The 26867-nt window shown below is 43.2% G+C and overlaps 1 protein-coding gene across 1 annotated transcript in view; it reads left to right on the top strand.

Annotated features, from left to right (window-relative positions):
* The window catches only part of PARVG (parvin gamma), a 140904-nt gene that overhangs the window by 39282 nt on the left and 74755 nt on the right, over window positions 1-26867 (top strand). Inside the window, exons 2-4 of the mRNA XM_029600118.1 lie at window positions 4470-4573; window positions 5041-5105; window positions 18827-18929. Of these exons, the coding sequence (XP_029455978.1) occupies window positions 4480-4573; window positions 5041-5105; window positions 18827-18929 (262 nt within the window). The 5' untranslated portion in view covers window positions 4470-4479. The remainder of the gene's footprint in view (window positions 1-4469; window positions 4574-5040; window positions 5106-18826; window positions 18930-26867) is intronic.

The raw sequence follows: 26867 nt of genomic DNA, 5'->3' as shown, positions 1-26867 counted from the left end.
CGGCTGCGCGCGCATGTTATAAAATCGGGCGTAGATATTAAAATCCAACCCTAAGCCTTATACTTGTGATATAACTTCAGCATTGCTCTCTGTTTCAGCGACAAGAGATAATTGGGACTTGGACTCAGACAGCAACCAACAAGGGCCCTGACTTTAACACTTTGGAAAACTAAGTATGGGGGTAACTTGTACAGCACGGCAGTTGCCACTCCCTGATGATAGCTTTATGGCATAGCTGGTGCTTCCATAAGCTTACTGGGCAGACTGGATGGACCATTTGGTCCTTTTCTGCCATCATTTCTATGTTTCTGTGTTTCATTTTGCACTTGTCTTCATTAAATTTCATTTACCATGATATAAGTCTACCACATCTTCCAGAGACATTACTGACTAACATTAGGATTTTTCTGTTGCCACAAGACAAAGCTATCCCTGGTCTTTCTAAATTTGAGTAATTGCTTCCTCTTGAGTGCTGTAAGTTTCTCTAAATAATGAATCCGGGTTAGCCTTTGGACTACCCGGGAAATTGGTGGTACATAGGCTTCCCTCCAGGAATATGCTATTTCCCCCTGGCAGCCAGGACAATTTGGTTTGGAAGTAACTGTGTCTCAGATAACTGATCATTCATGGGTATACTTAAGAGAAAGAACCTGGGGTTCTTTCTCTTCTTTATTGATTTTCACACTTGCTATTTCCTCTATTAGTTTTACAACATCATCCCAGAAAGCAACTATCAATGGGCACTCTCACCACATATGAAAAAAAGTACCCACCTCACCGAACTTTTGCCCACAGAATTTATCTACTTTGGCATACATACGGTTCAATCTGACTGGGGTTAAATGCCATCTGTAGAGTATTTTGTAACCATTTTCCACTATTGCTGCTGAAATAGAACTTTTTTTTACCCCTAGAAAACAAAGATCCCATTGTTTGTCTTCCAAATGAGATCCTACATCTTGTTCCCAATGCATGATGTGCGAGGGGGGAGGCTTAAGATCTTTATTAAAGAGATGATATATTCTTGACAGCCCTTTCGTAACCAATAAAGCCCCATCAAAATATCCTTCAAACAATGTTTTACCCATCTTCAGGTTCCCTGCCACATCTTTTTGTGAGAGAACATGGGTGACTTGCAGATAAAAATAATGGGGTAGATTTTCAAATAGCGCGAATTGGCCTACTTTTGCTGGCACATCAGGTGCAAGCAAAAGTAAGCTGGATTTTAGTAGATACGTGCGGAGCCGCGCGTATCTGCTAAAAACCTGGATCGGCGCGCGCAAGGCTATTGATTTTGTATAGCCGGCGCGCGCCGAGCCGCGCAGCCTACCCCCGTTCCCTCCGAGGCCGCTCCGAAATCGGAGCAGCCTCGGAGGGAACTTCCTTTTGCCCTCCCCTCACCTTCCCCTCCCTTCCCCTACCTAACCCACCCACCCGGCCCTGTCTAAGCCCCCCCCTTACCTTTGTCGGGGGATTTACGCCTCCCTCTGGGAGGCGTAAATCCCCGCGCGCCAGCGGGCCTCTTGCGTGCCGGGACGCGACCTGGGGGCGGGTACGGAGGGCGCGGCCATGCCCCCGGACCGCCCCGGGCCGTAGCCACGCCCCCGTACCCGCCCCCAAAACGCTGCCGACACGCCCCGAAAACGCCGCTGCGCTCGGTCCCGCCCCCGACACGCCCCCCTCCGAAAACCCCGGGACTTGCGCGAGTCCCGGGGCTCTGCGCGTGCCGGTAGGCCTATGTAAAATAGGCTCACCGGCGCGCAGGGCCCTGCTCGCCTAAATCCGCCCAGTTTTGGGCGGATTTAGGCGAGCAGGGCTCTGAAAATCCGCCCCAATAGGTGGAGGGATCTAGGTGATAGGTCTCCATCAGGTCCTGAAAGGTCCTCGGTCCTGGCCCCATCAAAAAATGTTCCAGTCTACAACACCCTTTCGCTTCCCACTTTCTTGCCTCATTAATAGAACACCATGGAGGAAAGGATTTGTTTAGAAAAATAGATCTGTAGAAATAAGTTCTGTCACCTACTAATTCGGGTTTCCACTTATCCCACAGTTTTAATGTCAAAGTGACTTTAGGTGGGATTAGGCTGGGCAGAACACGTGACCGGTTGGGAAGCCAAACCAGATTATCCAGATAGACTTTGTTCAATAACGTTCTTTCCAGCCCTTTCCATCGTTTTGCCGGGCTTCTTCCATGCCAATCTAAAATAAATTTAAATTGCGCTGCCACATAGTACCTGCGCAGGTATGGGACTCCCAAACCCCCTCTCAACTTGGGTAGAAATAGAACTCGGCGGCTCACCCTCGGTGGGCGTCTCTTCCATATAAAAGAGAAGATTTTTCTTTGCCACATAGCTAAAGAGGCCTCTGGGACCTCAATAGGTAAAGTCTGAAAAAAAAAGTTTTACTTAGGTAAAGCGTTCATCTTTATTGCTGCTATTCTGCCTAGCCAGGACAGGTCTGCTCTCTTCCATCTTAGCAAGTTCTCTGTGATTTTTTGCCAAAGACTATTGTAATTCATAGCGAACAGCTTATTTAAATCTGGACCTTTCATCATAAAATCTTGTTATCTTTTCAGTATCCTGACAAATATGTGAAACATGAAAACCTGGACTGCTACCAAATTCTGAAATAGTGTGGCAGATCAGGGTGACTATGAGTCCAAGAGCCTTAGACATTTCAAAGCTGACTAGCTCATCAATAGTACATAGGTTTTAACTGTGGCCTTGTATGCTCATGTAAAATAGTACATGTGGATCACATGATGTGGGCACATCTGCATAATTCAGTTTCAGTTAGTTTTACACAGTGCTTTTTTTTTTTTCCTAGAAAAAAAGGCAGCAGTACTCAAAAACAAGTCTATCCTATGAAAGGCAGGGGTGACTATCCAGGATTCCCCACCCCTAAAGTACACCCCCTACAATCAGCCACAGACCCTATGAAAAGACAGCATCACAAATGTTACACAGGGCGCTAGAGCACCAGTACTCAGACTGGAAAAAACAAAATATCTGTACTGCTGTGAATCCATTCCCTACATACAAATTATATGTCAGCAGAATACCTCACCTCAGTCACACACAGAAAACACAGACCCTCATCAAATACAGAAACAGAAATGTGCAGACAAAATTTGAACTGGAAACCTCAAGAAGCCACATTCTGCATACTGTGCTACACTGAAGAAACAGAAGCAGAAATGAAATTGCTCTTGTATTGTGCAAAATTGACAGATTTCAGAGATGCTGTACATCCACATTTCCAAAGTTGACATATTCAAATCATTAAATAAAAAATTAATTCTTTTTTTTTTTCTACTTCATAGTCTGGATATTTTGAACCCTAACATTACTTTCTCCCTCCCAAAATGAAGACAAGAGGCGCTTGGCAGCACCAACATGAAACACCCCCTCCCACACACACAAAAAAGCATGACAGAGGGAATTTGGTGACCCCCAAAATAACACCTCCCACCCTCTTCAAACTAACTTACCCGCTTTCTTTCCCCAGCACCAGTATCCTCTCCGTCTCCTCTCTTTTTCCCCTAGAGAAAATATTACCCCTCTTCTTTTACCTACTTCCCTGCCCAGGCAGGAGCATTCCCTCTCTTTCTCTTCTTTCCCTTCCTCCCAGCAGGCGGGCTAAATCGCCTCTCTCTTTTCCCAGGTGGATGCTAGGCCCTGGGAAAATAGAGAGAGGATTCTGCCCGTCTTCTGGGAGGAAGAGAGGCAGAAGGAATAAACTGCTGCCTGCATAGGCAAGTTGGGGAGGGGGAGAATGCTGGGCCCCAGAGATAAAGAGAAGGCATTCAGGCTTCCTGCTAAGAGTGGGGTGGGATGGAAGGAAAACGAGGGCTCTTTTCCCCTCAGGCAGGCTGAATCCCCTCCCTCTTTTGCCAGAGTCCAGCTTTTCTCCTCTTCTCTCATTGGGTAGCAATCTCTCTTCCTAAATCCTCAGTTCACTCCTCCTAATGCAACGGTGTGGTTCTGGGAAGGGGGGTCTTAACTGTTCCTGTCGGCAGCACTTCTAGTCTCTCTCAGCAGCAGCTTAATCAGTCTCCCGATAGGAGGGGGCCAGGGGAGTCAACTCACGGCAGTGGGAGACCACTGCAGCGGGCGGTTTGGCTGCTGATAATACATGTCTCACATTCTCCTGTCGGCCAGCACCAATTGGCTCAAGAGGTCTACTTCATTGCCTGCAGAAGAGAAGGGCACAGATGGTGGGGGAGAGGGAGGAGAGGAAGCACCAGGCTGCATATTTACAGAGTTTGTGGACCCAGAGTGGCAATATGAGGAGGTGTCAGTTCTGAAAAAAACGTTTGGTTTTACGGTTTTACAGAATATATAGTGTGGATTTTTTATTTTGTTAAATCAAGATATCAAGAACATTCTACATCAATATTTGAAATGTTGCTAAATAAAGACAATTTGATTTCCTTTTGATGCAGTATACACAGAAATGTTTCCTCTCAGTTTTCTAGGAATGACAAGCAAGTCAATGGATCCTGACTTTCTCAATGCTTTTAAACTACCCTTTGACAATGATCAGTCTTCATCTGAGAAAGAGATCATCTCAGGTATTGTATGTTGGTCCTTAAAATGCAAGGTCTCAATGATTAACCACTCAGCACACATGAAGCTTACTGTATTTTTCAACTCTAGGGCTTCTAAAGGAGTTCTAAGTCCTTTGCCTACAATTTAATCTCTGTAGGCAGTGAATCGAGATGGGATGCAAGCTTTAGCTAATCTTTAAAATAAGCCTTAATTTACATGCAAGTAATTAAACTTAAAGCTGCTTTTTTTTTGTTGAAACAGCCCTATTGGTCTCACTGATTGCATTTCCAGGTGAAGATAATTGCAAAACAGGCAATAATGGCCTAATATGTAATTTTTATGCTAGAGTGAAATTTGTAGAATTACTTTTTTCACATCATTTAGCATCAAGAAATAGTGGTCAGTGTACTGCCATTTTTTAAAATAGTGATTCTCTGTTAGTCACATCAGATAACTGAACAAGATACTGTTTGTTGACTTCTGTTTCTAGGTGAAAAGAGGAAACACATACAGCCCAGCTCACAGAATGATCCAAAGCTTGAAGGACTGAAAACGGTATAGTTTCTTTTCACTATTCACTACGCTTTTTAGACAAACCCCACATGAATCCCTGCCACGAGTTTCCCACTGGGACTGAGAATATATGAGTAAAGGAAGATGTGCTGTCATGAATCAATAGTTTTCCCTGTTCCTTTTCATTCTCTATCAACAGTGGCATTGTAGCCTGAAATTCTGAAGCTTACAGATAATGTGACATTCACTGAGGTCACAGCAGCAATTAGTATACTGTAGATCATAGTGGGATGGGAAATATTGAAAAAACTTGTGTGCCAGATAAAAATTTTACAGCCAGGGGAATAATTTGTTTCCTTATAATTCTCATTTTTCTTTTTAAATACTTCCTTTTCTTTGTTCCTTTTCTTTGTTTATGGCTTTCTTGACTCCCCTCCATCTAGCGTCTTCCTCTTTTTTTCCACCTCTCTCTATTACCTCTTCCTTTCATGGCCCTGCTTCTCTCTTGGTCCAACCTTGTCTCTCAAATTAAGGGTCGGGCACAGCAGTGGCTCCTTTTCTCCCAGCTTAAACAGTTTCTCTTCCCTGCAGCTTGGCTGAGACTGGCTGCAGCAATTGTTTCTTCTCTTGTTGATTTATGTGGGGATCTAGGGTTCCTAAGGCAGAGTTAAAGTACCTGTGGAGGTAATTTTCAAAGGAGTTACGTGCATAAATGTAACTACTATTGTAGCAATTTTCAAAAGCCATTTACTCACGTAAAGTGCACTTATGCGAATAGATCCTATGGACGATTCAATGGCATATATTGTAGCAATTTTCAAAAGCCCACTTACTCGAGTAAAGTGCATTTACATGCGTAAAACCCAGATTTACACATGTAAATGCTTTTAAAAATCCACCCCTGTATAAGTACATGTATAGCTGTGATCCTCAGCATGGAATTGTGCTAGCTAAGCATGGGAGTGAGTTCTTTTGTACAGTGTTGGTAAAAATATAAAATGTAATGAAAGCGATATGGTGCATTTGTAGTGATAATAATTTTTTTATTTTCTCCCTGTACCCCTCTGCTGACTTTGAAAAGTATTACAATAATCTCAGCGCAATTACTGAGCACATACTTGGCTTCCTGACCTTCTGCTCTCACAGTTTGGATCACACTGGAGGCTTTCTTTCTCTGTGTTCCGTGAAAGTGTACACAGTCTTTGTGGTGTTTTGCATGCACCACAATGTGTGCCTGTCATTATAAGAGTGGTGGAGTAGCCTAGAGCAGTGGGCTATGACCCAGGGAAACCAGGGTTCAAATCCCACTGTCACTCCTTGTGACTTTGGGCAAATCACTTTACCCTCCGTTGCCTCAGGCACAAAATTAGATTGTAAACCCAATGGGGCAGATTTTAAAAGCCCTGCACGCGCCGGCGGCCTATTTTGCATAGGCCGCCGGCACACATAAAGCCCCAGGACGCGTGTAAGTCCCGGGGCTTTCGAAAAGGGGCGGGAGGGGGCGTGTCCGGGGGCGTTCCCAAAACGACGTGGCGGGAGGGGGCGTGCCGTGGCATTTCAGGGGCGGGCCCGGGGGTGTGGCGCCGGCCCGGGGACGTGGTCGAGGCCTCCGGACCAGCCCCCGGGACCAGAGGACGGAGCGGGGCTGACGGCCAGCGCACGCAAAGTTACGCCTGCTGAAAGCAGGCGTAACTTTGCCGACAAAGGTAGGGGGGGGTTTAGATAGGGCCGGGGGGGGTGGGTTAGGGAGGGGAAGGGAGGGGAAAGTGGGGGGAGGGCTAAGGAAAGTTCCCTCTGAGGCCGCCCCAAAATCGGAGCGGCCTCGGAGGGAACAGGCAGCGCGCGCTAGGCTCGGCGCGCGCAGGTTGCACAAATGTGCATCCCCTTGCACACACCAACCCCAGATTTTATAAGATACGCGCGGCTACGCGCGTATCTTATAAAATCCAGTGTACTTTTGTTCGCGCCTGGTGCGCGAACAAAAGTACGCGATCGCGTATTTTTTAAAGATCTACCCCTATGGGAATGAGAAATACCAATAGTACCTGAATGTAATCCACTTTGATGTACACTTTGAAGTGCCAAAAAGCAGAATATAAAAATCTAAAAAAAATAAATATGACTTGGCCAGGGAAAGAAGCTATGAAGGATGAGGTGTGGGATCTGTAGGAGAAATGTGGAGTCTTCTGGTACTGTGGGTGTATCTCAGGGATGTCAGACTGTAAGTCAGTACCTGAGCTGGGACACAGCAGGTAGGAAAGGTAGAAGTTTTGTAGCATGGAAATGAATCAGGAATTACTTTTAAAATTTCTCATTTTTGCCAATATTGACTATTGTAATTCAGTCTTACTTGGATTGCCTTCATCTAAAATTCATCCGCCACAAATATTGCAGAACTCAGCAGCCAGAATCTTAACTGACAATAAGAAACATGAGCATTATCACACCAATTTTGATATCCCTACACTGGCTCCCCATAAGATTCAGAATAGAATACAAGATCTTAACAATTCTTCATAAAATCATTTATGGATAACAGATGGACTGGCTTAACACGGCAATTAAAATTCATATATCTCAAAGAAACCTAAGCTCTGCTAATAAAGGTTTACTATCCATTCCTTCAGTACGATCGGCACAACTCTCTCAAGTGAGAGAATGCACAATTTCTCTTGCAAGCCCAAAGATATGGAATTCACTCCCCACTGAAACATGCCTACAGCTGAATCTAAAAATATTCAAAAAAGAGGTCAAAACCTGGCTTTTTATGAAGGCTTTTAATGATTCTCAATGAGACACTTACACGCCCTGTCTTGTTACTTTTAGTTCTTATTCCTTGCTATTATAATGCTTTTAAGAACCATTTCATGTTATTTATCTATATTATATTTATTTTACCAATTACTATTTTTAATTTTTGTTATTAGGCTCTTAAGTACCATTTTATTGTATCTATGTTATACCTATTTTATGTTTTACTGTTTTTAATCATTTTATCTTATTTTACTATTTGCTGGCTTTAATCAACTTATTAGTATTTTATTTTGATTTGTATTAATGCGTCTTTAGTTGATTTTATTGTAATTTTGTTACTGTTGTAAACCGTTATGATGGCTATACTGAATGATGGTATATAAAACCAGTAAATAAATAAATATCATTAATGGAGTTGGGCCATATACTCTAAGTACTTTTGACAATATTAAAATGAGATAGTGGGATGATTTGAAATGTGGGCAATCTTGCCTGTTTAGTCCTTGAGTTCTCTGCTGCAACCACCAAGGATACTACATATTGCCCCAAACAATCTCACAAAATGATGAAAAATGGACTTGGAGAAGGAAGTTTTAGAAATATGAGTTGTGCTTATAATAAAAGATGCATACCCTTTTATGTAAAAAAAAATATTTAGATCAAGGAATAAAACCATTAGAAAAGTAACAGGGCTTCCGGTTTTGGTACCGAGCTGAACAGAGGCTGGGAGTGCGAGCTCCATACTCCCCCTCCCACACAACACTGATTAATGCCCTAAACAGCTTCAGCTCCGCTCCTATTTTATATGAATCTTACCTTCAAGGGCTCGACTTCAGTCTGCTGTGCTTCCCACGGAGCAGTAGTTGGGATTTAAGCAGCAGGAGCATTTGCAGTATGATAGAAAAATGAGCCAGCGATTTCAAGATGGCTGCTGCGACTGAGAGCAGTAAAACCTTGGCGGCGATTTCGGAAGAGGTCTTATTGCAGATCTCAAATAGTGTTTCAGCAGCCCTAAATGAACAACCGATAAAAATTCAAGCTTCTATGGACGATATAAAGGGAAGCCTGGAAGCAGATGCACACAGCAGAGAAGTGTATCTCTGACCAGGAGAACAGGCTGGTGGATGCTGATCGCCATATTGTGGACTTGAAAGTACAAAATCTGGCCTTGATTGACCAGTTGGAGGATCAAGAAAACTGTAACTGGCAGAATAATGTTAAAATTATTGGTCTCCCAGGGACGCTGTGGGAGGAGGAGCTCTATGATTTCCTGGAGAAATGACTTTCACATCGAGTGGGCCTGGTGTTTGAGGGAGATCGTCTCCGCTGCGAACAGATTCATTGTATAGGCCCACCACGTGCCTCAGACAACAGACCTAGGCTGGTTATGGCATGCATCCTTAATTGGTACCATAAGATAAGATTGCTCTGCGCAGTCTGACAACATCCTGCTCTTGAATTTTTGGGAAGAAAATCTTGCTCTTCAATGATTTTTCTCCCTGTGTCGCTGCGCAGAGGAAGGAAATGTCTCCGGCCTGTTCGGAGTTACACCAACTGGAAATCCGTTCTGCCTTATTGTTTCCTGCTAAACTGCGTGTTCATCATGACAATAGTTTTTTGTTCTTTAACACTAAGGAAGAAGCTGTGGCATTCCTGAACACGCCTCCTCAGAGACCAATGGATTTGAACGAGTGATCTGGCAGGCAATGTTTTTGTCTTGGTTATGGTTGCAGCTTTCCTACTTGGGTTTTGCTGTTGTGTACCCTATGATTTTGTTTTTTCTATACTTTTTTTTTTTTACAAGGAAGGCCCACTTGGAGAGGAGACGCCTGTGTTTGTCATACTGTACTTTTCTTTAAGTACATTGCTACGGTGGCCTCTGAGGCTTGCTGTGGGATTCTTTGCCAGAACAGTTTACTGATGTTTTTTTTATCCTGTCGTATGTGGCTAATATGCTTGTTTTTACCCATCCCTTTTTTTTCTGGGATTAATATCGTTGCCTGGTTTTTGGCCATATTAACCTACTGTTTATGCACTTTTTAGGTCCTCTATAGCAGTGATGCTATTTACTCCACCTTTCTACTGAGTTGCATATCACTGTATTTTTGGAGGGAGGGGGGGAGTCCCTTGGCTGCAAGATAATTTCTTGCAGGGGGACACTGAGTCTCTTGGGGCGTTTGAAATGGTTGTGGTAGTTCTGGTATCTTTTGTGTGAATGGTTGGTATGTTTGTGTATGCATGCAGATGGAAGGGGGGAGGGGAAGGGCTAGGGGTAATATGGGGGTTGGTTTCTTTTTTCTTATATTTTGGGGATTAGCCCTTGGAGTATTGTGGAGATATGGTTGACTTGGGGGCATAGGCTGGGAGGCCTTGAGATCATACTGTTCTATTTACCTGGCACCAAGTGAGTAGTGTCTAGTCTATCTTCTTTTCTGCTTCGCCATGATAAAGGTTAAAGTTACTTCACTGAACGTAGCGGAGATTCATTCTCCGATTAAACATAAAAAGTTATTGTCTATGTTTCAATGCTTACACTGGCAAGTAGTATTTTTGTAAGAGACTCATTGGGCCAAATTTTTAAAGGTGTGCGTGGACGTAGATTTGTTCACGCTGCTGCGTGCATGATATAAAATCCAGGGTCGGCGCGCGCAAGGGGGTGCACAATTGTGCAACTTGTGCATGCCGAGCCGCTCAGCCTTCCTCCGTTCCCTCCAAGGCCACTCCGAAATTGGAGGGAACTTTCCTTCCTCCTCTCCCCACCTTCCCCTCCCTTCCCCTACCTAACCCTCCCCCCAGCCCTATCTAAAAAAAAACCCATACCTTTGTTGAAGAAGTGATGCACGCTGGCCAATGGCCGGCCCTCGATCCCAGGCACAGCCGCAAATGGCCGCTGTGCCTGGAGGCTCCGACCATGCCCCCACCCCTGCCCCTGGACCACCCAGGACTGCCCACGCCCCGCCCTTTTTTGCAAGCCCCGGGACATATGCGCGTCCCAGGGCTTGTGCGCACCGCCGAGCCTATGCAAGATAGGCTCGGTGCGTGCAGGGGCAGCTTGGGGCAGTTTTTCGGGGGTTATGCGCGTATCTTAAGTGCGTGACCCTTTGAAAATCTACCCCATTTGTCAGATTTAGAAATAAAAAGTTAAGGCATGAATGGGTGGGGCAATGTATTTACTCTTCTTATACCAGGAGGAGAAGGGTGGCATACTTTCCATAAACATTTACCTTTTCAGGTTGCACGACAATTACAGGATACGGAAGGGCATTACGTTATTGTAGCAGGCACACTTCACCACCAGAAGATTGTTTTCTGTAATATTTATGCCCCTAATTCTCATGCATTTTTTCTTTTGTTAGTGGGCCACCTCCTTACCTTCTCTGACTACAAAATAGTAGTTGGGGTGATTTTAATGTTGTAGCAGACAGGACAATTGATTGTCAACTTGCAAAGGCTGACGATAAGTACTCAGAGGGATTGGGTGTGAATTTTCTTTGCAAGGAATTGGGCTACTTGATGTTTGGTGGGTCCTATAACCAGGGGAGCAGGATTTCACTTTTTATTCCAATCCGCATAAATCTTACTAATGCATGGATTACTTGTTACTTTCTGATGGTCTTTTTCCAGGTGTGAGGGATGCTACTATTTGCACTATTTCTATTTCTGATCACACCCCGGTGTCTGTGGGAGTGGAGCTTAGGCGGTCTCCGCACCCCTCTTTTTCCAGGTGGATGAGTCCTGAGTTCTACTTGGATAAAGGTTTCCATGTTTATCTCAAGAAGTGTTAGGAGGACTACTTGTTTTTTAATAATGTATATGATATTGCACCCTCGTTGCTTTGGGAAGCAGGTAAAGTGGTCTTGTGGGGTCATATAATTGCATATGTGGCCAAAACTAACCAAAAGCGAAATGCAGAGATTCTGGCTTTAACAAAAGCATTGAAAGCCATGCAGTCTCCCTCTTCTGAATTTACTGTAGATCAAACCTGGGCAGCCTTGAATCACTTGTTGCATCAGCAGGCCCCTAAGTCCCTAAGATATTTCCAATATCAGATGTACAAGTTTGGGAACAAGCGTAGCAAACTCCTTGCAAACCTCGTGCGGGTACTGGGACATAAATCGTGCATTGTGGGGATTCGGGACAGTTCAGGTGCTCCCTGGCATTCTCTTTCAGATATTACTATGATATTTTTGGAGTATTATAGTGCTCTTTATAGTGCTAAAGGTATGAATATGGAGGTTTATGATTCCTTTTTTCAAGACCTTCCATGGCCTTCGGTCTCATTGGAAGAGGCAGAAGCACTCAGCGACCCAATCCGTGATGGTGAAATTTTTTTCTGTGATCCAGGGCCTGAAGCTTGGGAAGGTATCAGGGCTGGATGATTTGGGCATGGAATTTTCCAAATTCTAAGATTCCTGGTGCTTCCCATGTTATCACAGTTTTATAATGCTTTGGTGGAGAAGGGTTTCCTTTCTTCTCATATGAACTGGTTGGTAATAGTTGTATTGCCTAAGAAGGGTCAGAATCCCTTGAAGTGGGTTCCTATCACCCTATTTCTTTGATCAATGTTGACTTGAAAATCCTAGCTACTGTTTTGGCAAATTGACTAAACACTGTCCTTCCCCGAATAATAAATACCGACCAAATGGGTTTCATGATTGGGTGACAGGGAGTTAAAAATGTGCGTAGGCTGATTGCTGCATTGAGTTCCATCCCTACGGCTGAGTCAGTTATTCTGAACCTTGACGCAGAAAATGCTTTTGCCTCTTTATCGTGGCACTTTATGTTTTGGGCCCTATCTCATTACGGGTTCTCTGGTAGATTAGTGGAGTGGTTGAAAGTTTTATATAGTAACCCTAGTGCCCGTATTCTTATCAATGGAGTCCTGTCAGATTCTTTTGTTCTGCAATGTGGAGTTCATCAAGGTTGCCCCTTGTCGCCTTTATTGTTTATTCTGGCGATTGAACCCTTGACGTCTAAATTGAGATGGGAGGTGGATTTCAAGGTATCTTAGTTGGTGATCTTCTGCTAAAAATTCCTATGTTCTCTGATGATATCCTCTTGTTTTTTAGACTGCCCCAGGCAGAATAATCCTTGCATTATATGCATATTTTCTCAGTTTAATCAGATAGCAGGTCTTAAAATAAACTTCTCTAAGTTTGAGGCTTTGGCGTTGGACCCGAGACTGGAGGAAACTTGGGAGGGTCCATTTCCTCTCACTTGGGCTTCACATAAAATTAAACATCTGGGAATGTGGATACCAAGGGATTTAGGCTCACTGTATGGGCTGAACATTACTGATACCATCACGCAGATACAGTCTCAGCTGTGAGCTTGGCAGTCTCTTCCTTTATCTCTATTTGGCAGATGTGTGCTTCTAAAAATAGTGATTAGACCCAAGATTTTATACAAACTACATATGCTTCCCTGCACCGCAGGGACCTTCATAAATTATATTCCACTTTTCTCACTTTTATTTGGAATGGTAAGGGCGCGCGAGTAAGCCATGCTAAACTTGAATGTTCCAAGGAAGCAGGAGTCCTGGCCTTTCCTGACCTGAGACTTTATAATGCAGTGTGACAGTTGAGGTTTGTGGGTGAGTGGCTTACTGTATGTACAAGTTTTGTGAAGCTATATTACTCAATAACGTAGTTACTTCCTGGTTGCCTTTATATTTAATCCAAACCTGCCTTGAGAGGCTCTACACCAGCCTTTTTCTAAATTTCTGCTTTACTCTTTTATATATATATATATATATATATATATATATATATATATATATATATATATTTATTTATTTATTTATAACTTTTATATACCGAGGTTCAATTAACAAGATTAATTATCACTTTGGTTTACATTACAACCAGCAAAAAAAATAACAGAGACAAAGTCTTGTTTTACAATGAACAGGGTAGAATAACCTGGATAAAAACAATGAACAGGGTAGAATAACCTGGAAAACATAAAATGGGTGCAGAAAGTATAGAGAATTGGGACTGTATAACTAGGGCAAAAGCAGGGAAATTAGATAGGGGGGACTATGAAGGCATCAAGTTGAATAAAGTCCTCATGATGCGGATAAGAGCCAAGGCTGAGGTGAGTAATTATGGGAAGGCTTGTTCGAACAACAAAGTCTTAAGTCTCTTCTTAAAGGTGATTGGACATTGTTCCAGCATTGGTCATTGTTCTTAAAGGTGATTGGACATTGTTCCATATACAGGTCTGATGCTGGCTGAGAGCTAAATGGGGTTTACTTGGTTGCCACTCTTTGCTGCTTCCTTTGCTGGGTAATGTGGATTTTTCACCTGGAAAAGATTACACAGCCATTTTTCATGGCTGGGTTAAGGCAGGCATTCGGTTCATTCTGCATTTATATGATTCTAGTGCACTTGTTGTTCTCTCCTTTGCTGAGTTGGGTCACATTTTTCAAGTCCTCTCTAAGCATTTTTTACATATCTTCAGACATGGCATGATGTGTCCCTTTTGAAAAACTCTATTGCAGGTTGGCATAGATTGTGTAAAAAGTGGTTGCAGCCTTCCCATCTTGACTTCCTTGCCACCTATTGGTCATTGGCCTTAGAAGAAAACATTTCTAAAGAATCACTGGCATATTGTTTTACATCTCTACATCACTTCACTCCAGATTCCAGCTTGTGAGAATTACAATACAAGTTGTTACACCATGCTTATTGTGGGCTTCGACCGTTAGATGATCGAGGGGGTTAAAGGGGCACTTAGAGAAGATAAGGCCATCGCAGAAAGATTTAACAATTTCTTTGCTTCGGTGTTTACTGAAGAGGATGTTGGGGAGATACCCATTCTGGAGAAGGTTTTCATGGGTAATGATTCAGATGAACTGAACCAAATCACAGTGAACCTAGAATATGTGGTAGGCCTGATTGACAAACTGAATAGTAGTAAATCACCTGGACCAGAAAGTATACACCCCAGGGTTCTGAAGGAACTAAAAAATTAAATTTCAGATCTATTAGTTAAAATTTGGAACCTATGATTAAAATCATCCATTGTACCTGAAGACTGAAAGCTGGCTAATGAAACCCCAATATTTAAAAAGGGCTCCAAGGGCAATCCGGGAAACTACAGACCAGTTAGCCTGACTTCAGAGCCAGGAAAAAATAGTGTTTTAAAGATCAAAATCACAGAACATATAGAAAGACATGGTTTAATGGAACAAAGACAGCATGGCTTTACCCAAGGCAAGTCTTACCTCACAAATCTGCTTCACTTTTTTGAAGGGGTTAATAAACATTTAGATGTAGGTGAACTGGTGGATGTAGTGTATTTGGATTTTCAGAAGACATTTGACAAAGTTCCTCATGAGAGGCTTCTAAAAAACAGTAAAAAGTCATGGGATAGGTGACGATGACCTTTCGTGGATTACAAACTGGTTAAAAGACAGGAAATGGAGAGTAGGATTAAATGGACAATTTTCTCAGTGGAAAAGGGTATACAGTGGAGTGCCTCAAGGATCTGTACTAGGACCCATGCTTTTTTATTTATAAATGATCTGGAAAGGAATACGATGATTGAGGTAATCAAATTTGCAGATAATACAAAATTACTCAGAGTAGTTAAATCACAAGCAGATTGTGATAAATTGCAGGAGGACCTTGTGAGACTGGAAAATTGGGCATCCAAATGGAAGATTAAATTTAATGTGCAAGGTGATGCCTATTGGGAAAAATAACCCATGCTGTAGTTGTTGTGCGTCTCATCCGCATTCGGCCTGCACCCGGCCCTCCCCTGCTGCTGTTGCAAGCTCCGCTCGTCCAAGGTGTCCTGCGGTGGCGTCTTCTGGGCCTTCCACCACTCACCAGGCCTCATGGCAGGGCTTGGTGTCCTCCATGGCATCATCCCCGCCCCTAGGCATGCGTGCGAGGACCACCTGGCTTCTTAAAGGGTCGGCTCCCAGCTCGGCGGCGTGCCCTGATTGAAGGTAGGATTTAAGGAAGTGGTAAGACACCACTTCCTAGCCTTGGCAATCAGGTCAAACACATTGGTGTTCTTAGTTTGCCTTGTTCCAGTGTCTCCTGTTCCAGCGTCTCCTGGGTTTCCTGTTCCAACATCTCCTGTTCCAGCATAACCTGTGTTCCAGCGTCTCCTGTTCCTTCGTCTCTCCATTCCTGGTAGTACCCTTTGGACTGATCTCACGGTACTGACCTTTGCTTCCTCTTGACCTTGTCTAACTGCTGCCTGGATCCGACCTCTGCCTGTTCACTCCACGTCTGACCGCTGCCTGGAACCGACCTCTGCCTGTCCACTGACCTCATCTGACCGCTGCCTGGAACTTGACCTTTACCTGGCCTGACTACTCCCGGATTGACTACAAGTACTGACCCCTGCTTTGGCTGACCATTCTGGACTGATACCCTGGCCTTGATCCTTGCTATCCACTCGGACACTCTCTTCTGGCCTCCTGCAACCTCTGGACATTCTTGCTTGAACATCGACCATGCACCCTTGTTTGTGGTGGGCACTCCCCTGCGCTTCCTCTCTAGGAGACCCTGCGAGGCCCACCTAAGACCAGGCGGCACGGGTAACCAAGGTTTCAGCCTGAGGGAACCCTGGGTTGCTATTGGCGAAGCTCCAGCTAGCCTCTGTCTCCTCCTGTGCTCCTCCTCTTGGTGGTAGGCACTCTCTGGGTCTGACCAGAGGGCTGTACCAATCCTGCATCAGGCCAAGGGTTCATCTCCAGCACAACAGTAGTTACACAATGTTAGGATCCATATTAGGAGCTGCCGCCCAGGAAAGAGATCTAGGCAATATAGTGGATAATACTTTGAAATTGTTGGCTCAGTGTGCTGTGGCAGTCAAAAAAGCAAACAAAATGTTAGGAATTATTAGGAAGGGAATGGTGAATAAAACGGAGGATGTCATAATGCCTCTGTATCGCTCCATGGTGAAACCGCACCATGAATACTGTGTACACATCTGGTCGCTGCATCTCAAGAAAGATATAATTGCGATAAAGAAGGTACAGAGAAGGGTGAACAAAATGATAAAGGGGATGGAAGTGCTCCTCTATGAGGAAAGACTAAAAAGGTTAGGGCTCTTCAGCTTGGAGAAGAGACGGCTGAAGGGGGATATGATAGAGGTCTTTAAAATCAATGGAGGTCTATAATGGGTAAATGTGAATTGGTTATTTACTCTTTCGGATAATAGAAGGACTAAGGGGCACTCCATGAAGTTAGCATGTAGCACATTTAAAACTAATCGGAGAAAATTATTTTTCACTCAACGCACAATTAAACCCTGGTATTTGTTGCCAGGGGATGTGGTTAGTGCAGTTAGTGTAGCTGGATTTAAAAAAGGTTTGGATAAGTTCTTGGAGAAGAAGTCCATTACCTGCTACTATTCAAATTGACCTAGAAAAATAGCCAGTGCTGTTCCTAGCATCAGTAGTGAGCAATATACCTAGTTTTTGGGTACTTGCCAGTTACTTGTAGTCTGTTTTGGCCACTGTTGGAAACAGGATGCTGGGCTTGATGGACCCTTGGTCTGTCCCAGTATGGCAATTTCTTATGTCCTTATGTTGATGATGTGAGGAGACATCATATGGGTTTGGTTTCCTCTACTTTGTGTGTCAAGTGTGGACTGGAGATGGGATCTCTAATACGTCAATTCATTTTCTGCTCTTGCTTAGTTGGTTTTTGATCTGTAGTGTTAAGTACCCTGCGCTAGTGTACTGTCCTTACGACTGCGAGGAATGGTTCTACTCTTTTCTGGGTGTGGAAAGAATGACCTCAAGTCAGTCCACAGCCAAGGCGAAATTCATACAGTTGGCCCTTCTGATCGCCTGTAAATATATTTTGACAGTGTGGATAGAAGAAGCACCATCCACCCCAACTTCTTGGTTTCAGAAAATGGCTTTGTTTATGCAAATAGAGTGGCTTGACTCTAAACCGGGTAGACACATGCCTGACGAACATTATTGTACACTGTGGGAGGTTTATCACCATCTCCTTTCCGTAGATTTTCAATCTGGGCTGCGACGTACGGGCTATGAAACAAAGTGGCCTGGCCCCGTGCGGGAGCTCCCTCATGGCCAGAGGAATTCAAGGGCCTAAGGTTGCATTAAACACCAACTGCTGAGTCTTGGGTTGCTCATTTGTTTTCATATGTTCTCTTTTGTTCTTTGTATTTATGGACCATTTTGTTTTGCTTTGGTTTTGTTTGGACTAGTTTTTGCGTACTCCACTGCCTTTCCCCACTTGGCAATTCTATCCTTTATTGGGAGGTGTGAGTGGGGTTCTTTTGGGAGGATGGGAATGGGTTTCAGTATTTGCTGTCTTGGTTTGGGATGTATGCATGGGTATGAATGAGGTGTGAGTGTGTTCTTATATGCTGGTTTGTCTGTAGTCCTACTGCGGTAAGACCCCAAAAGGGTAGAGGGAAGGAGATGTACTCTGTACAGCTTACATTTATGGCCTGAGGTCTGTGGCCCGATGGGTTTTGTTTGTATGTATCCGGTACTGATGCTAAAAATTTAATTTTGTATTTTGATGATATGCTGTACTTTTTAATTCTGTATTGTTCTTTTCTTCTTGGACCTATTGTGATCAGCTTTTAAGTTTCTGTACCTCCTTCTCTCTATCCATGTTAATAAAAATTATTTTGACAATAAAGAAAAGTAACAGAGACTACAAACTGTAAATTGACATTTTGAAGAAATTGTATTGTATATGGGAATTCTCTTAATTTTCCTGACCTGAAAGATGTTAAGGCAAAAAGCTGCTGAAATGTCCTCCTGCCCCTGGAAATTGGAGGTAAGAGGAGCTGGATGTGATGTGCAGGATCTGCCCTGTCCATTGAATATTTGCTTGTGGAAAATGGGCACTGAGCATTTCTCCTACTCTGTGTCTATGGGAAGAATTTGTGAGGAATGTGATCTAGTTCTGACTGGGAATATTATGATCAACATACATTTAAACCAAGACATTCATTGTTATTGTCATTGAAATCAGTAGGGTTTTTTTTTCTTTTTTCAGTTCCTACTAGACTGGATCAATGCAACATTAAAGGAAGAACATATAGTGGTAAAAAGTATTGAGGAAGATATTTTTGATGGGTTGGTACTTCATCATCTTTTGGGTAAGATACTGCTGAAGATTTGCTTCCAATCAATGTTCTTATTTTCCTTCCCTAGATAGCATATATTAAAAATTGAGTGTATATATATATATATATATATATATATATATATATATATATATATATATATATATATATATACACAAACATATGTGGGGTGATGAGATTGGGCCTCTCCCAGTTCCCTCCCAGTCTGTTCCAATTAAGTAGTGGACTGGGAGGGAACTTTCCTACCACCCTACCTAATATCCCATACCCTTTCTCCTACCTTTTTATATTTTAATTTTATTGCTTACTGCTCCATTGGAGCAGTAGCAACTTGCATGCACTGGCAGTCTCTTCCCGGTACAGTGGCAAATGGCCATTATACCGGCAGCCTCCAGCCCCATCCCACCATGCCCCCGGACCGCCCCTTTCCTTCAGCCCAGCACTTCTGCGCCTACTGACCTTTATGCACGTGGCCGAATCTTATTGAAAATTGGCTTAGCGTGTGTAAGGGCCGGAATTTACGTGCAAGGCTGAATAAAAATCTACCTGACACTGTATGTGTGTGTATGTATATATGTGTGTATATATATATATATATATATATATATATATATATATATATATATATATAAACCTAAAATGTAGGCAAGATCCCTATTTCTCTGAGCTCTATAATCAACAACCAGATAGACTCCCAATGGAGAGGTATACAAGCACATATCAAATTTTCACAAAAGATCTTCATCATCACGGGCCACGATAGGTCCGGACAGCCTGTTTCAGGCTTGAGAGAGAGAGAGAGAGAGAGAGAGAAAGAGAGAGCACACCTTACTATAGTGCCTATGCCCTAGACAGGTATTTTAATCCCTATGGGAGGGCCACCTACTAACTCGGGGTGGGGATTAGGTATCAGCGTCGGGGGTTGGGGGCCACTTTCGCATTCCACATGAGACCTACGGAAAGAACAGTGGTCTCTAGTGAAGATTTGCTGGCCGTCGGAGTGAGGAAACTCACTCCAAGAGGAGATTTGGGCAACGTTCTCTCCACCTAGCTTGTTGTTGCCCAGGTAGAGAGTCCAGCAAGCTAGGTGGAGAGAACGTTGCCCAAATCTCCTCTTGGAGTGAGTTTTCTCACTCCGACGCCCAGCAAATCTTCACTAGAGACCACTGTTCTTTCCGTAGGTCTCATGTGGAATGCGAAAGTGGCCCCAACCCCCGACGCTGATACCTAATCCCCACCCCGAGTTAGTAGGTGGCCCTCCCATAGGGATTAAAATACCTGTCTAGGGCATAGGCACTATAGTAAGGCTCTCTCCCTCTCCCTCTCCCTCTCCCTCTCCCTCTCTCTCTCTCTCTCTCTCCAGAGCCTGAAACAGGCTGTCTGGACTCCGCCCCCTGAATACCACATTACTAATTTGCAATCGCATTAACGGCTGTTAACGTGATTTGCGAATTTATCGCACACGGTAAACTGCTTGGAAAATGAGGCCCTAAATCACCCCACACTTCAATATATATTTAAACTTCACTGCACAAACTGTTTTACATCTTATCTCACTAAATCTACACAGTGAATTTTTCAATTATATTCTTTGTATCAATCTCGTTGATCACATTAAATCACTCCATACTCATACTGTTAAGCCCGGGCGGAGTCAGCCTATCCCACTGGATTTTGGCATCTATAGCACACCAGTAGGGCCATTTATGTGATTCAGTGTCCTTGTCCTAAGTTATACATTGGGCACACGATTTTACCAATAAGAACTTGGATTATTCAACATAGAAGTTGTATCCGGACAGAGAAGTTAGAGCACCTCTAGTGAGACATTGGTTGGAAGTAGCCCACATGATTGAACAATTAAAGATTTGCGTTCTACAACAGCTACCTTGCCCTCAGGGAGGTAACACAAACATTGAGACAACAAGAGCAAAGGTATATTTTCCAGTGGGATATGCTGATTCCGCGCGGGCTTAACAGTATGATCGAGTAGGAAGCATTTTTTTAAATGAGAGAGTCAGCGCGGGTAGTGAGAAAGAGATTTGAACAATACAAGAGTTAGGTGATTGGTGGAAAGTGAGACAGCTGGTACGCTAGCTCCAATGAGCAGCGGTACAGAGTCAGGGGAAGAAGGAGATTGGTGGCCTTACCATCAGAGGGGTTGCTTTTAAGGTGTGGTTAGCGGTGAATTGCTACCACGTTTGGAAAGCCGAGAGAATGTCAAATTGAGGCTGGAAGGTTTAAATGTCCAGAGGTAAGAGGTCTTTTTAGGATTTCTTGAGCATTAGGAGAGACTGAAGTTAAAAAAAAATAAAAAACAGAAGGGGAAGGTTAATAAGTTCTTTTTCTTGATCCTTTTTGATCATTAGGTGGAATTATTATAGCTAATACGGAATGGAAGTTTTGAAATACGTGGGGAACATCGATAACAGCTAGAAGAAGGAAAAGAGTTGCTAATAATTGATTGGTAGGCAGCATTGATGCGGGTTCTAAAAATGACGTTTGTCTAAAGGAGATAAAATTAAGTAAATGAAGCAGCTGTGTCCGTCTGAGTTTTATAGTAGCTGGGGGGATGGTTTTTACTTTCTTGTCTTTAAAAGAATTTAAAAATATAAGAAGAGATATGGTGGGTTAATATAGAGATTGGGGAAGTTAATGTGTAATTAAGTGATGTTGATTTATTTATTTTTAGTAGTACTGAAGATGTAAAATTAAGTTTTTCAGACTGGTGTGAGGTTTCAAGACAGCAGATCCGGATCGTGATGATTGGTGCAGGTATTTAAGATATTATTTTTGCGAGAAGATATATTATGTAGAAGAGGGGAGGAAGATTTTGGAAGAACCGTGATACAAATTAATGCCCTATGTTTGTGAAAATCTTTGCTTGTTAACAACTATTTGCAAATTCCCCTGATGAAGCCGTGAGGTGAAACAAGGATCCTGTAGGGATTGATACAAAGGATATAATTGAAAAATTCACTGTTTAGATCTAATGAGATAAGATGGAAAACAGTTTGTGCAGTGAAGTTTAATTATATATTTAAGTGTGGGGTGATTTCATGTGATCGACGGGATTGATACAAAGAATATAATTGAAAAATTCACTGTGTAGATTTAATGAGATAAGATGTAAAATAGTTTGTGCAGTGAAGTTTAATTATATATTCAAGTGTGGGGTGATTTAGTGTGATTAACCTTGATGTATTGGGAGAGATTTTATGAATGTAATAGAGATGTATGAGTGTATATGAGTATGAGTAGGATATTTTTTAATTAGTGTGGTAATAAAATGATTGGATAAACATTATACATTGTACCAATGATAAATGTAATATGAATGCTGTTTGATATATTTTTCTAAATGACAATAAAAAGAAGATCTTTTGTGAAAATTTGATATATGCTTGTATACCACTCCACTAGGAGTGTATTTGGTTGTTTTATATATATATACACATGTGCATGCATGCGCACATGGACACTCACGTGCTTCTTTTAAAATCTATCCCTATGTAATTAGGTAATTAAATATGTACATGTGTTGTAGTACAAATACTTCCTTCACCCATTTTAAAAACATACACACGTATATTTTACACGTAAAATAATTTTAACAATGGCCTCTGCTATTACTGGCATCAGTAGCATGGGATCTTCTTAGTGTTTGGGTACTTGGTATGTTCTTGTAGCTTGGTTTGACCTCTGTTGGAAACAGGATGCTGGGCTTGATGAACCCTTGGTCTGACACAGCATGGCAATTTTTTTTTTTTTTTTAGTTATAATATTTTTTATTAAGTTTACATCACTTACAAAGAAAAAATATATCCAGCCATTTAAATAAAAACATCAACAAAGGCATGATACATAGCTAATAACATGTCTTAGCTTACACAAATGTAAGTGATAACTTCTTCAGATAAAGAGAAAAAAAAAGGAAAAAAGAGCTAAAAGACAGAAGAAGAAGAAAGAGAGCCCGAGAAACAAATTAAGAAGAAGAAAGGAAAGAAAGACAAGAGAAATGAAAAATAAAAAATAAAAAGAAGGATACAAATAAATTTCAGCCACAATCGGTGGAAAAAAACACAGATTACATCATTAGATTGTTTATAGTGTAGCAATATAGGCCATTTAACGAGGCGACCAGTTTTGATCGCCATCGCCTTTTCAGTTTTAGAGAACAAACAAACTGTGTTCCACCATAAATGCTCAGAAAGCAAATTACTACATTTCCAATTGGACAGGACATTGTGTTGAACGATTGTTAAGAGGAAATCTACTAATTTGCGTTGAGGCAATGGAAGCTGTAAGGAAGGGTCAGCTCCTTTTAGAATTATTATAGAATAAGAGATTGGTAGGTTCAGACCCAAAATAAGAGAAATTGTATTCCAAAGCTGTTGCCAAAAACTATTCACAAAGGGACATTCGAAAAGCCTATGGCTCAGCGTAGCCTTGGAAGCCAAGCAGGACCAGCAGGTATGAGAAGTTAAAAGTCCGGCTCTGTGAAGCTTCTAAGGGGTCCAAACTGCTCTGTGTAGAACAAAATAAGAGGTCTGTATTAAACTAGAGGAGAGTGATCTGCGGCTTGATATTGACCAAATATAGTCCCACATAGAGTGTGTAAGCTCCAGTCCAAGGTCTAAGGATCATACCGGCCGTAAGGTCAATATGGGAGAACGGTGAGAAAAACTTTTAATAAGTTTGTATAGGCGAGAGGCAAGGTGGCCCTTGTGACCTTGCTTTTGGAAAAACTCCAGCAAATATCAGGTCTTATCTAAAGAAAATTGCTGTAATACATTGCCTTGCAACGCCTTCTGCAATTGTAGCCAAGCGTAAAATTGGGTAACAGGTAGACCAAATCTGTCCATTAATTGTGAAAAGGACAAGAGAATGGAGGAAAGCAACCAAATATTTTGCTTTTGCCATATGAGCCAATGAAGTAGATTCCCCCTTATTGTGATTAAAGGGTTGTGCCAGATGGGAGCTAGGCTGGACATATACCATTCAAGGGCGGGAGCAGGTGTAAGTAAACCAAATTCTGAAAAAGCTCTATGAAGGGATCTTAAAATAGGATTAGCAGAGATATTAGGTGGGAGAGTCATACCAGGGAAACAACATTGTGGGCAAGGAGCAATACATACCGTGTTTCCCCGAAAATAAGACATCCCCCAAAAATAAGACCTAGTAGGGATTTAGCCGAATTCTTAAATATAAGACCTCCCCCGAAAGTAAGACATCCCTTGTAAACAGGGGCGGATTGACCTATCGGGGGATCAGGCTTCCCCCGGTGGGCCGGTCAATCCTGTGACGTCATTTTTTATTTATTTATTTATTTTTTTAAAATAAAGTTTCCAAAGTATTAGGAGCAGATGCGAGCAGTGGTATCCGGAGGGGAGCCGATGCGCCCAGGCGCAAGGAGGCTCATGCGGCCGCTGAGCCTCCTTGCCCGAAGAAAAAGATCGCGTTCAAATGCACTGATGCTCTTTCTCCTTCCTGCCTGTGCGGCCCCGGAAGTAAACGTTGCCAGAGCCGCATGGGCAGGAAGGAGAAAGAGCATCAGCGCGTGAAGAAGAGGAGCCGCCGCGGGCTGCTGCGAATCCCAAGTCGCAGCGGCCCAAGAAGAGGAAGAGGCCCGGTAGCGAGGAAGAGGCCCGAGAAGTTCAGGGCCGCTGCAGAGCCCATCCTGCAGCGACCCGCGAAGAGGAGGCCTGCAGTGGTATCCGGAGGGGAGCCGATGCGCCCGGGCGCAAGGAGGCTCATGCGGCCGCTGAGCCTCCTTGCCCGAAGAAAAAGATTGCGTGCAAACGCACTGATGCTCTTCCTCCTTTCTGCCTGTGCGGCCCGGAAGTAAACGTTGCCGGAGCCGCATGGGCAGGAAGCAGAAAGAGCATCAGCGCGTGAAGAAGAGGAGCCGCCGCGGGCTGCTGCGAATCCCAAGTCGCAGCGGCCCAAGAAGAGGAAGAGGCCCGAGAAGTTCAGGGCCGCTGCAGAGCCGATCCTGCGGCGACCCGCGAAGAGGAGGCCCAGAGGTGAGAGAGAGGCTGAGGGTCTGTAGAGGGTGCGTGCGTGTATGAGATGAGTTGAGAGATTGTGTGTGAGAGTGAGGATCTGAATGTTTGCAGAGGCAGCATGTGAGAGCCTCTGTGTGTGTGTGTGAGAGAGACAGCGTGTGACGGTGAGAGCCTATGCTTGAGCAAGACAGCATGTGGGAGTGAGAGAGAGCCTGTGTGTGTGAGCGTCAGACAGCATGAGCCAGTGAGAGACTGTGTGTGTGTGAGAGAAATGCATGTGAGAATGAGAACCTGACTGTGTTTGAGGGAAGAAGACGGAGAGAAAAGAAATACGGAAGAAAAAAGGACAATATAAAAGGAATTGGCAAAAAAATAAGAAAGGGAAGGTGGAAAAAAAAAAAGCCTGTGACCAACCGATTAGAAAACGAACATCAGCCAGCAAAGGTAAAAAAAAAAATAAAAATTACTTTTTAGTGATTGGCACATGTGATCTTTGGGAATGTGCAAGAATAGCACTTTCTCTATGCAGATCTCACAATGTACGAGATCAGCATGGAGGAAGTGGAAGCCCACGGGGCCTGCAAAGAGGAGGCAGCAGAATGGGCTTCAGTGTCAGTAGCAGCAATCGGCGCCTCCCCAATAGCCAAGTGGCAGCAGTGACAGTGGCAGCAAGATTACAGACATCTGGGGATGGTGGCAGTACCAGTCGGGGGACCCCTTCCAAGCAGTGTGCAGAGGTTCAAAAGCAGCAGAGTCAGCCCAAGCTGACTACCATGAATGCTGCACACTCTTACCTCTCTCTGACAGCACACTGGTGAGGCATGGCTGACGCAGGGGCAGCCAGCAGCTCAACGGTATTAGACATCCCCTGAAAATAAGGCCTAGTGCATCTTTGGTACCAAAAATTAATATAAGACACTGTCTTATTTTCGGGGAAACAGGGTACTCATTCTATTGATAACCAACGAGGCTGTTCCGTACTTGAGTGACCCATCTCAAAATAGTAATAACCTTGCTGTAAAATGAATGCCTGATGGTATGCATAGAAGTCAGGAAAATTAACCCCACCTTTATTTCTAGTATGCTTCAATTTGGAGAGGGCAATCCGTGGGGCTCTATTATGCCAGAGAAATTTAACTAGCAATCTGTCAATCTGTCGGTAAAAATCCATAGAGAAGAAAATGGTTATCATAGATAAGGTGTATGTGATTTTAGGGGCAAGAACCATTTTTATAGTATCCAACCTGTCCCACCAAGTGAGATATAAAGGCGACCATCTCAAAATTAGGTCTTTCAAAGTCTGAAAAATAGTGGATTCCCCGTGGATGACGGTGTCAGATGGATCCGTAAAAAATTTGACTCCTAAATATTTTAAACCTTTGGATACTTTCTGTATGGGAAAATGAGTGAGATCCAGTAAGAAAGCAGAATAATTCAATGGAAAGAGTTCCATTTTATGCCAATTAATCTTATACCATGAGAAAGAAGAATAAGCCAAGATAAGATCAAAAAGGTGAGGGAATGACACATCAGGGTCTTGTAGGAATAGCAGCACATCGTCAGCATATGCAGAGAGTTTAAAAATGTCCTAACCGATTGGTAGACCATGTATAAAAACAGATTGCCTTATAGCTGAGAGCAAAGGTTCCAAAGCCAAATTGAAGAGTAATGGGGATAAAGGACAACCTTGGCAGGTGCCCCTATAGAGGGAAAAAGATGAGGAAAATTGCTGATTAATGTAAAGAGAGGCAGTAGGAGAAGTATACAAAAATCGTATCCATGCCAAAAAATTGGGACCCAGGCCATACCAATGAAGCGCTGCAAGCAAAAAAGGCCACTAAACCCGGTCGAAGGCCTTTTCTGCATCCAGTGAAACAGCCACAGCTGGAGTGGCAGCAGAAAAGTCCGCCCGATGAATGTGTAGAAAAAGCCGGGTGTTACT

The sequence above is a fragment of the Rhinatrema bivittatum genome, chromosome 4, assembly GCF_901001135.1.
Source record: "Rhinatrema bivittatum chromosome 4, aRhiBiv1.1, whole genome shotgun sequence".
Taxonomy (NCBI): Eukaryota; Metazoa; Chordata; class Amphibia; order Gymnophiona; family Rhinatrematidae; genus Rhinatrema; species Rhinatrema bivittatum.
This window is presented reverse-complemented; position numbering and strand designations above follow the sequence as displayed.